The sequence below is a fragment of the Elaeis guineensis genome, chromosome 3 (genome assembly GCF_000442705.2).
Source record: "Elaeis guineensis isolate ETL-2024a chromosome 3, EG11, whole genome shotgun sequence".
In the NCBI taxonomy this organism is placed as follows: Eukaryota; Viridiplantae; Streptophyta; class Magnoliopsida; order Arecales; family Arecaceae; genus Elaeis; species Elaeis guineensis.
Genome location: NC_025995.2, coordinates 121,836,220 through 121,848,091, shown reverse-complemented (window position 1 = coordinate 121,848,091; position 11,872 = coordinate 121,836,220). Strand labels below are relative to the sequence as shown.

Genomic DNA, 11,872 nt, shown 5'->3' with positions numbered 1-11,872 from the left:
GGCATGCCATCGAGGGTGAGGCTGATGGAAGCCGACGTTCGGCAACACGCGGTGCGGAAGAGGCCGGCGCACGAAGCCGAACCATCGCGGCCTCCCAAGAGGCCTCAGGTAGCACCGCCGAGCGAGCCTGCGGTGACGGGAGCACAGCTCGGCTCCGAACGAGCGTCAGACCGTGAGCCGATCATCACGCTGTCAATGCCGACAGTGCCCACTGAAGCCCGTCCGAGGAACGATCGGTCGAGGGAGCAGCCCCATCCGAGGGACGAGCGGCCGAGGAAGCAGTCGAAGATGTGCCGGTCGTGCAGCCGCTGGCGAGGTTCGGGCAGAGACACGTGAGCCCGAACAACCTGCGTCGGCGGTCGCTGCGGCCTCGGGAGGGACCCAGTCGGGCTCGAGCCTCCCTTCTCTTTCTGATGTCAGGGCCTGAGTGTCTGAACGAGGGAAGGCCCCGATGGCACCAGGCGACGACAGGAGATCGGCCGATCGCGGCGCGTCGTCCGACGCCCCACTTCCTGAAGGAGCGTCGGCCCTGGCCAACCACGACTTGGCCAGGAGGTTATGCCAGGCGGTTATCCTTCCGACCGATCATGAGGTCATGAAGAATCAGCAGGTATCCGACATGCTTTCTTCCTTCTACCCGACCATGATCCGGGTAAGTCTCTCCCCTTCACCTTTCATTTTCGTTGTCACTTTCTATCAGTTCATCTTCTGACGGTCGGTCTATTGTTTGCAGCTGATTTACAATATATCCGAGCTAAAGATCGGATATCGGAGGTTCAGTGATCTCCGTACGGCCTGAAAGATAAGGCCATGGCCGTCGAGGCTGATAAAGTGGTAATGGTCGACCAGCTGAAGCAGTCGGTCGATCGTGAGGCCCGACTTGAAGAGAGATCTCCCGCCTTACCGAGGAGGTCTCCCCCTTACCGATGCTCAAGCTGCCTTGGAGCCGAGCTGCAGTCAGCTCGCAGGAAGCCAAATGGAAGTCCTGCACTGTTCGCCGGCTGCGTCGCAGCGGGATGACTCCGTCGGAGAACTCAAAGCCGAACGTGAGCAGTTCCAGATAAGTTTGAGAAATCTCATCAAGGCCGAAGAAAATTTATCCTCCGCTCAAGCCAATGCAGTGTAGCGAGGGCGGAGGCAGAGTCGGCGAAAGAGGCTATGGGTCAGACCGTGGAGGACTTCCGCTGCTCCGACGAATACCGGGAGGAACTCTTAGAGAGCGGCTTCATCTCGTACCGAGTGGGTACGAGGATGCCTGGAGCGCAGTCCAAGGTCTGTATCCAAGCTTGATCTCAGCAGCATCGTTCCCCAGGGTCGGAAGATCAAGTCACGGAAGAAGTGGCCGACCCGTTGTCGGGAGATCGCACTACCGTGGAGGAGGCCGACGCAGACCAGGCTGCCGAAGGCGAGGCGACTCCGACCCCAGATGCTATCTCGGCCCAGTGGATACGCCGACCGCCCCCGGACTTCTCCCGGTAGAAGAAGCCGACTACCCGAGTAGCCGAGCATGTTTTGTTTTTGCTTTTGTTTAGTGTACTTGTAATCGGACTTCGGCCCAATTTTGTAAACTCAATTCAAATTTGAATGAAATTGAAAATTTTTAACTCTTCTTTCTCTTTATGTATCTGAAATATATCTTGGAATGCATGTTTTGCCGAAACGCCGTCGGGCGTATAAGCCGTAGGCCCGACGTACCTAGCTGGGACGTTCGGTAGGATTCCAGGTAACTATCCGGAATAGTCGGTAGCGCGCTCCATGGTAAAGGCAGAGTGAGCTCCGATTTTAGATCGATCTCCCGACTGTCGTATGACCCGATAGCCGAGAGCTTAAGTCGAGTCGGGCGTCGTCCGTCCTTCAGGCATAGCTCTTCGACCGATCATCTTGTAGAGTCTGATAGTTGAATAGTGTCCGACGTATTTAGTTGATGACAAGTTGTCATCCATTGCCCGATTATTTATCGGGTGTATGCGTCGCAATGTGCAATAAACGATGGTAAGCCAAATACCCTTCGACCAATCGTGACCTGGTCAGTATGTGCGAATGCGACGTTGGTCGCGTTGGCGTTTTGTCTTTCTTGGCCGGAGCCAAGTCGGCAATTTAGCCAGTCGCCTTACTCGGGAGCTGGCTGTGGAAGGGGCACGGTTTCAACTTAGGAGGGTTTTCATCGCCATCGCCGGCCTTCCACCAACCAAGATATGTCGGTCATCGTAAGAGTCTGATGCGCCATCGGCGATTGGGCCGCAGATTCCCAATGGAATGTTGGGCCCAAGTCATGGCATTGGGGCTCGTACTACTAGCGAGCGCCGACACACAGTTGGAGAGCTAAGATTCTAAACTCCAAGTTTGGAAGCTGAGTTTGTATTTCGAATAAGGGCACACAGAGTTTACTGGTAGTACAATCTAAGATTGTCGGCATTTCAAGTTCGAGGAATGGCGCTTCCTTCTAGAGTCTCCAGTCGGTAGGCTCCCGGCCTGTAGGTATCCGCTATCTTGTAGGGTCCTTCTCAGTTCGGAGCAATTTTTCTTGATCTAGGGGCTTCGAAACTTCTATCTTTCTTAGGACCAGGTCTCCGGGTCTGAAAAGCTTCGGCTTAACCTTAGCGTTATAGTATCGGGCCACTCTTGTCGGTAGGAAGCCATGCAGAGTTGAGCCTCGCATCGGAGCTCGGGTAGGAGGTCCAAGTCGGCTCTCCGGTACTCAGAGTTACCCGACTCTTGGTACTACTCGACTTAGTCGATGGTAGTCCGATCTCGAGCGAGATCATCACCTCCGTCCTATAGGCCAAGCTGAAAGGAGATTCTCCGATCGGGACACGGGGTGTCGTTCGGTATGCCCATAGGACGGAATTCAATTCTTCGACCCAGAGGCCTTTGGCTTCATTCAGTCGGGTCTTTAGTCCATGCAGAATAGTCTGTTGGTCACCTCGACCTCGCCGTTGGACTGTGGGTGCCCGATCGAGGTCAGTCGGTGCATGATATGAAATCTGCATAGAACTCCCGAAGTCTCGGTTGTCGAATTATCGTCCATTGTCGGTGATAATGGTGTGCGGTAGTCCGAACCTGAAGATGATAGAGTTCTGGACGAAGTCTTCCATCTTTCGCTCGGTGATCTGCGCCAGAGGTTCGGCTTCTACCCATTTAGTGAAGTAGTTGATTGCGATGACTATGAACTTCCTTTGGCAGATGCCAGAGGGAAAGGACCGAGTATGTCGATCCCCCACTAAGCGAAGGGCCACGGAGCAACAATGGAAGTGATTTGGTTGGCTGGTCGGTGTTGTATATTAGCGTACCTCTGACATGGTTCACACCTCCGAACCAACTTGGCCGCATCCTTTCTCATGGTGGACCAATAGTAACCCTGTCGTAGGACTTTGTAGGCTAAGGATTTGCCCCCCAAGTGATTTTCACAGATCCCTTCATATACCTCTCTGAGTGCGTAGTCCGCGTCAGTCGGTCCCAAGCACCTGAGCAAGAGAAGGGAGAACGATCTTTTGTAGAGTCGGCCATCCATTATCACGTATTGGGAGGCCACCCATCGAAGTCGTTTGGCTTCCGCGGGTTCTTCAGGGCTGGTTCCGTCGGTCAGATACCGTACGATCGAATCCATCTAGCTTGATTCGATCATCAGTTACAGCACCTCCTCGGCCCTGTCGATGCTCGACTGCTCGAGACTCTCCACAAATGTCCGATCCAAGGCATCGTAGGCTGATATCGCAAGTTTGGAGAGTGCATCGGCCCGAGCGTTCTCCGACCTGAGAATGTGGGAGATCTCGAAATACTTGAGGTGTGTCACAAGATCTCTCACCTTCTGGAGATATTTTGCCATGGTCGGGTCTCGCACCTCAAATTCACTTTTAACTTGCCCCACGATCAGCTGGGAGTCGCAGAAGACTCTGAGGCTGTCGATCCCGAGCTCCTTCACTACTCTCAAGCTAGCGAAAAGTGCTTCGTACTGGCTTGATTATTGGAGGCTTTGAAATCGAACCGGAGGGCGTACTCGATAACCACTCTCTCTGAGTTGGTGAGCAGGAACCCGGTCCCGCTCCCTCGAGCGTTGGAAGCTCCATCAATGTGCAACACCCAGGTAGACCGGGGTCAGGTTCAGAGATTGCAGCTTCTGCGAAGCTCCTACCTTCCGATCCTTGGTCGGTGGTCGGGCACTCCGCAATAAAGTCGGCCAAGACCTGGCTTTCAAGGCAGGTCGCGGTCGGTACTGAATGTCGAACTCACTCAGCCTCACCGCCTATTTCGCCAGTCGTCCCGATGTATCGGGCGGTGCAAAATCACCCTCAGGGGCTGGTCAGTGAGGACCATCATAGCATGTGCTTGAAAATATGGACGGAGTCGTTGTGTAGATACGATCAAGGTGAATATCATTTTCTCCATCTTTGAGTACTGAGCTTCAGCTTCGTGGAGTACTTTACTGATGTAATTTATGGGTTGGTGAATTGGCTCTCGTTCTCTCGGACGAGTACCGAGCTAACCACCTTTGGGGAGGTTGCCAAGTAGAGGTACAGTGTTTCTCTGACTTCTGGCTTTACAAGCAACGGTGGGGAGGCCAGGTACCTTTTCAGATCCTCGAAGGCCTGCTGGCACTCGTCTGGCCAAGAGAAGTCCTTCGCCCGCCTCAAGGTTTTGAAGAATGAGAGGCATCTCTCAGCGACCGAGAAATGAATGACTGAGCGTGATGATCCTTCCGTTAAGCTATTGTACCTCTTTTTTGATGCTTGAATGCCGATGTTGATAATCGCCTTTATCTTCTCAGGATTAGCCTCAATTCTCATTGAGAAATGAGAAACCTGACGAACTTCTCCGAAGTCACTTCGAAGGTGCACGTAGTCAGATTTAACCTCATCCGATGTCGTCGAAGAGTGCGAAAAGTTTCTTCGAGGTCTTGGACATGATCTGAGGCCTGCGCACTCTTCACTAGCATGTCGTCCATGTACACCTCCATGTTGTGCCCGATTTGATCTTTGAAGACCTTATTGACAAGTCGCTGGTAGGTGGCCCGGCATTCTTCAATCCGAAGGGCATTACCCTGTAACGTAAAGGCCCTTGGCGATCACGAAGGCTGTGTGCTCCTCGTCTTCGGGTGCCATTCGATTGATTGTATCCGACAAAGGCATCCATGAAGCTGAGCAGTCGATGGCCGGACGTCGCGTCTACCAACTGGTCAATTTTCGAAAGTAGAAGCTGTCCTTCGGGCAGGCGCGATTTAGGTCGGTACAGTCAATGCAAATCCTCCACCTCCCATTGATTTTTTCACCATGACAACATTGGTGAGCCAATCGAGGTACGTGGTTTTCCTGATGAAGTCCCCTCGAGTAGCTTGTCCACTTCCTCGTTGATGGCCTTCTATCTTTCGGGGCGAAGGACCGCTTCTTCTACCTCACCGGTCTCATTCCAGGGTTGATGTTGAGTCGGTGAGTCATCGTCTCGGGGGGATGCCGGACATATCCACTACCGACCAAGCGAATACGTTGGTATTGGCCTTCTGCAGCTCTACTAGCTGCGTTGCTCAGGGTCGGACAATTGGGATCCGACCCAGACCACTCGTTCGGGATTCTCCGCTATCGGGATGAAAACAAGCTGTTCGACCGGTTCGCCCCGTTCTTTCTCTTCCCGCTGGTCTAACTTGTCGGTCTCAGGGAGTCCTTTGCTTCGTTATTTCGAGCAAAGATTTGGAAGCATCGTCGAGTAGCTATTGATCTCCGCATATTTCTCCGACTCGTTCTTGGTCGAAAATCGAACCAGCAGGTGGTAGGTCGAGACTACTGCTCTGAGGGCGTTTAGTCCAGATCTTCCAAGTATGGCATTGTAGGCCGAAGGCACTTGGACGATCGCAAGGTCAGGTAAACGGTGCTTTATCGTGGTTCGGTTCCAGCTGTCACGGAAGAGTAACTTCTCCTTCCACCGTGACGGCCTCCCGGCGAAACCCACCAGGGGCGTGAAGACTCTCTCAGCCGATCAGCCGACAGTCGCATTCGGGAGAAGGTCGAGTAAAACAAAATATTAGTCGAACTTCCATTATCAACAAAGATCCTTCTTATATCATAATTTGCTATTGTTGCCGAGACAACAACAGCGCCTCATGGGGAGTTTGGATTCCCGAGCATCTTCACTTGTAAAAGTAATTACATCATCTTGGCGTAGCTTCTTCGTCGACTCCCTCCAGCAGTCGTCCCCGGGTTCGTCGTTTGGAGATCATGTTGATGACCCCGACCGTGGGTTGATTTTCGCTGCCTCCTCAGTCGGTTGGGGTCGTCGGTCGGAGACGGGTCGAGTCGGGGGTTCCTTCGAAATTTTTCGAGATAGCCTCGGCATATGAGGGCCTCGATTTCATCCTTAAGTTGGATGCACTGCTCGGTGTTGTGGCCATGGCCTCGATGAAATCGACAGTATTTCGCCGGTCGAGGCCCTTTGCCTTCAAAGGTGGAGGTCGTCGCAGATATTCTTTCCCTTCGATCTCCATCAAAATCTGCGCACGAGGAGTAGAGAGAGGAGTATAGGAGTCATACCTGGGATGCATCACCTCGGACTCCGCCGTCGAGGCGATCTCGAGCTCCGTCGCTGGGGTGAGATCTGTTTGTCGGTCGGGGGCTACTGGGTTCGGCAGGGGCCCGACCTTTCCTTCGCTTCTCCTTCGGGCCCTTGGCCTCAGTCAGGCACTGATCGGAAGCTCCTTCGTCTGCGCGCATGTATTTGTACGCGGCTTCAGCAGTTCGCATATGTCCGAGGAGGGTCTTGTCCAAGGAGTATGTAAATCGGAACCCCCTTAGCCCTCTCTTCATGGCTGAGATAGCCATGTCTTCGTTGAGGTCCCGAACCTCAAGCGTGGCCGCGTTGAATCGCGTCACGAAGTGTCGGAGCGTCTCGTTTTCTCCCTGCTTAAGGAAAAAAAGCTGTCCGAGGTTCGTGGCAGCTTCCGGCTAGTGCTGAAATGGGCCACGAAAGCATGTTCGAGCTGTCCGAAGGAGTGGATGCTTCCTGAGCGTAGGCGGAGTACCATGCCCTGGCGGTCTTGCAAAGTGTGGGGGGAAGCCGATGCAGAGAAGGGCATCGGTTGCCCCTTGGATCGTCATGAGAGCCTTGTAGCTCTCCAGGTGGTCAACCAGGTCAGTGGAGCCGTCGTAGGGCTCCATATGAGGCATCTTGAACTGACTAGGAATTGGCTCGTCTAGGATGAGTCGGAGAGGGGTTGGGCGGTCTGAAAGTCGACATCGTTCGAGGACTTCTGTCCGTCCATCTGAAGCTGGGCAAGCCGACGGTCGATTTCTTCGAACCTGCGTTCGTAGTCGTCGGCCCGTCGTGCTGGGAGACCCCGGGTGTGGAGTCTCCCGACGAATCTGAGAGGGAGGCAGATGTATTCGCGACCGCTTCTCCTTCCTTGCTCGTTCCAGCTGGGAAGGAGACGGTCGTCGGGACCGATGGGTATCATGCCGTGCCGCCTCTCCTCCTCTCGATGGGAGTGCTGTGACAGCTTCTCCTGAGGAGGAGATGGAGACCGATGCGGGCATCGGCAGCTGCTCCTGGGAGGGCATGGGGAAGGCTCTTGACTGCATCCGTCAGCACAGTCATCTGCCGCACGATCGCCGCGATCTGCACCTCCGTGGTCACCACGGGATGCGGAGAGCTAGGTTCCGTCATGGAGGGTGGAGGAGAGCCTCTTCCCAGTGAGAAGAGTGCCTCACCGATCCGGTGGCCCTCGATCGCTGAGCCCTGGTTCTTGTCATTTCGAAAGAATTTTTTCAAGCTCTGTGAGGGTCGTGATCCCTGCTTACTGCCCCTACCTGGCGCGTCAAAATCTGTTGCGGTCAATCCCCTCATCGTCTGGTCGCCGGAATGAGCACCTGCAAGAGAAGTCCACACTGACTGAAAATGCCTCCGGCGGAGACCCTCCGACGGTCAAGTCAGAGAGGAGACTAAGCAACAGTAGAAAAAATCAGGGAACTCAGCGAGAGAGAGAGTGCGAGAGAGTGAGAGCTAGATAGAGAGAGAGAGTCCAGGGGTTTCGAAAGAACCTCTCGCAGCACTGTTGCCTTTTCCGTTTTATAGTAGAGCGCGGTGTGGTGCCGTCATTAATGCGCAGACAATGGGGGAGTTGTCAAATCGTCGGAGGCTGTCAGAGTCGCCGCGGACTGTCAAGTCACCATGGGTTGTTAAATCGTTGGATTAATCTATGTCTTGGCAGGACAATATCCCAGGCGGCATGCCACATGCTTTGTCAGGACGGCGGCCCTCAACAGTCGTACGGCGTTTGGGGGAGCCGACCGATCATACGTCGGTATTTGGTTGTGGAATGTCGGATAAAAACCAGGGACCTCCGACGGTCAGTCTGATACGTTCGGGAGTCGACATCGGGTTCCGCCGTTCGGTCAGTTGGGAACGGAAAGAATCTGCCGACCGACATATCTTCGGTCGATGGTGTCGGTAGTCGTTGTGGGTAGAATCAGATGCCGATCAGAGGACCAGAGTGAATAGTGTGAGAGAGACGATCGATATATCCAATACATACAAATGCTAATATTACCCTAATATGAGAAGAGTCTAAAAAAATCAGAATAGAATATAAAAGATACCGTAGATTATCAGACAGTTTTCATCCCATGGTCAAATCCAACCTCCGGAATCCAAGCTCGAAAGTGCTCCGCTACAAAACTATCCCTGGTATTCCAATAATTCCAGTAATTCTCGATCACGTGGTAGATTATCTACCGTACATATACTCCGGAATTTGCCCTGGTTCACTTGCAGCTGGTTCTCCGCTTTCTCAGGACAACCACGCATCCCCCGTCACCGAAACGCAACCAAGAGCACCGCGATAATAAATGATAGGCACCAGTAGCAACCACCCAACAAAGAATAACCTTCTTGATCCGTACATCGTGAAATGAAAAAAATAATAATATATAAAATAAAAATGAGTTACAAAGCTACCACGTACCAACACGAACCAAGCCAAAAAGTTCAGGACATTAGGTAATAATAACCACTAGCGACGACAAATATAGCAAACTAATAATCTGAGAAGATTTTCTGCAGCTATTTTTCGAGATAGACGAAAGTAATACCCTACTTTAAAAAAAAAAAAATTCGGTTATTATTTTATGGTACTAGCCAGTAATTGCTAAATTTAATTTCCAGCTCCACGGTTGAGCATCTCCCTGTACTTCATGATGGAGTTGAGCCGCTGAAGCTTGAGCTGCTGCCGGAAGCGGTTGATGAAGTCGTCGGCACGGGCATCCACCTCTCCTCCCTCGTTCTCCTCCTCCCGCCCGGTCCTCGCCCTCGCCGTCGCCGGCCGCCGTATCATGACCTCCGCCTCCTCGGCCTCGAAGTGCGCGAACGCCGACTTGTCGCTCGCCGACTTCTTCATCTTCGCCGCCAGCTTCACCGGCACCTCTCCCGCCGTCGGGTGCGCGTCCGACTGGCTCCGGCAGACTTGGTGGTGCTCCTCGCCGGCGGGATCGGCCTCCGGGGCCTCGGATTCGGCGGCGATGGCGGGATCCGGCGAGGCGGGGAGGGTTTCGAGTGGCTCGGACAGGAGGGCCGACGGCGGGGTGCGGTCTCGAGGGGGATGTCGCCAGAGCAGTAGCGGTAGAGGTTGAAGGAGCGGAGGCGGTCGAGGACGAGGGAAGGCGAGCGGGATAGCTTGCGGGGTCGCCCCCGCCGGCGTCGGCGTCGCGGCGGTTGCCCTTGGAGGTGATGGCGATGGTGCCGATGACGAGGTTGAGGAGCACGAAAAGGACGGCGGGGGTGAGCCAGCTATGGAACGACGCCCAGATCGACGGGATCGCTTGCTCCAGCATTTTTGTGGTTTTTCTCTCTCGTTTTCTTTTTTTTTTTTCTTACAGTGTTACGTTCCTTTTGGGGGAGAAGAGGGATTAATAGGGATTTTGCGTCTCTGCGGGTTGGCAAGGGGAGTGGGAGTGGCGATGGGGCAAGATGGGGTTCTTATAGTTGGAAGTAGATCCTCCAAGAGGTACTGGAATCTTCGTGGATTTCTTTTTGCCGTTAGTGTGAATAGATGTTGTAGAAAATTGACCAACTTTTAATTGACTACCATCACAAAAAAGAAATCTTTTTAATTGACTAAGAGTCAATGTCTTCGTGTTGGGATTTTTTTTTCCTTCGTGAACAGTATTTATTCATCAAATAAAAAATAAAAATAAAAATAAATAAATTATTTTTTAAAAAATATTTTTTTCATATTATTTTTAAAATATCTCTAATCCTATAATAAGATATTAAATTATTATATAATATAATATAATATAATTAATTTATAATATTATGTAATAATATAATATTTATTATCCATATTTTATTATATACTATTAGATATACTATAACATAATATGCTACATTACAACATATAATATAACAAAATAATATTATTATATATAATAATAATTAAACATCATATTATCATATAATAATATATTATAATATATTTTATTATATTTTATTTATATAATATGTATAATATGATTATTATGTAATATAATACTATTATATAATAAAGTGTATTATAGAAAATATAAATAAATCTTAACAAAAATAGTAAACTATTTTTAATATTTAAAAAATACAATAAATTATTTTTATGTCTAAATATTATTTAAAAATATTTATTAAAAAAATAAATTTTTTTTTAAATTTTATCCTCCGAAGAACAGACGTTCAAGAAAAATCAAATAAGATTTTATTTAATATTTTATGATATTATGGACAGGTTGCAACAGTTTATCGTAATGGTATCTCATTCCTCCTCTTGTCCCGTTGAAATCTATTTTTTTATTCCCAAATTCCATTGTGAATCTTCAATGAGCATAAATCTTACATAAATATTTTTTTTAAAGTATATTTACCATCTTTTGTTATATTAGTCTAAATATTTTTTATTAATTTTTATATAATTTTTACTAACTATATTATTAGACAAGGAAGAGCGTAAGATTAAAATCAATCAATCAGATTTGGACTCAAATTCAATCAGATCAAAACTCTTTCAAATCTGATCATATCAAAACTCTATAATAGGATCTTACATCAATATTTCAAGTCGTTGAATATGATCTAATATCTCAAAATCGTTTAGACATAAAAAATTATATAGTTTGAAAATCTCTAATCTATGCATGAAGTAATCAAAAATTGAACAGTCCAAATAAAATTGAATTGGATATATTTTTTGATCACTTAATGCATAGATTAGAAATCTTCAAATCATATAATTTTTTATGTACAGATAGTTTTAAAATAGTAGGTTATATCTAACAACTTGAATCATCGATATAGAATCTCCATTATCTAATTACGAAGTCCATCTCCTTCCACATCGTTGGATTGATTCAAAGTACTATTTTCTTCATCTCCTTCCTACCGTCAGATTTATGCAAAGCCATATGTCAGTTCTCTCCCATAGTTTTCGTTGGATGCAAGTTTTTTTCTTTTTTTTTTTTTGTGAGAAATTGGATGCAAGATTTTGCAAGATTTAATTTAATTAAAAAAATCCTCTAAAATGACCTGTAGTATCAGTTATCCGATGTCCTCAGGATCTTTCGTTTTTAAATATACGATGAAAATTATCCACATGTAGGAAAATTAAAGCACCATAGCAAAATCCTTAGTAAACTAATCATCCATTCTGTGGCCCCAGCCAAGAAAAATGACGCACTCTTAAAAAAACGTCCGGGCTCCGTCATGGAGCTCTGAAGACTTAAGATCCCAACATTCTACGATTTCCAAAATCTCCGTCTTAGGAAAGAGAGAAAAAAATTATAAAAAATTAGTTTTTAGGGGATAATAGAAAAATATGTCTGGTTCCAGACTGTCTTCTGTATTTTTTTAATAATAATAATAATAATAA

General features: G+C 48.8%; 1 protein-coding gene across 1 annotated transcript; it reads right to left on the bottom strand.

Moving 5' to 3' along the window:
* Positions 1 to 8,891: 8,891 nt before the first annotated feature.
* On the bottom strand, positions 8,892 to 9,950 carry LOC105040435 (pathogen-associated molecular patterns-induced protein A70). Its single transcript, XM_010916954.4, is given in 3 exon segments — positions 8,892 to 9,561; positions 9,564 to 9,663; positions 9,666 to 9,950. Coding segments are annotated over 3 exon segments (672 nt in total). The 5' UTR covers positions 9,810 to 9,950; the 3' UTR covers positions 8,892 to 9,133.
* Positions 9,951 to 11,872: the final 1,922 nt, after the last annotated feature.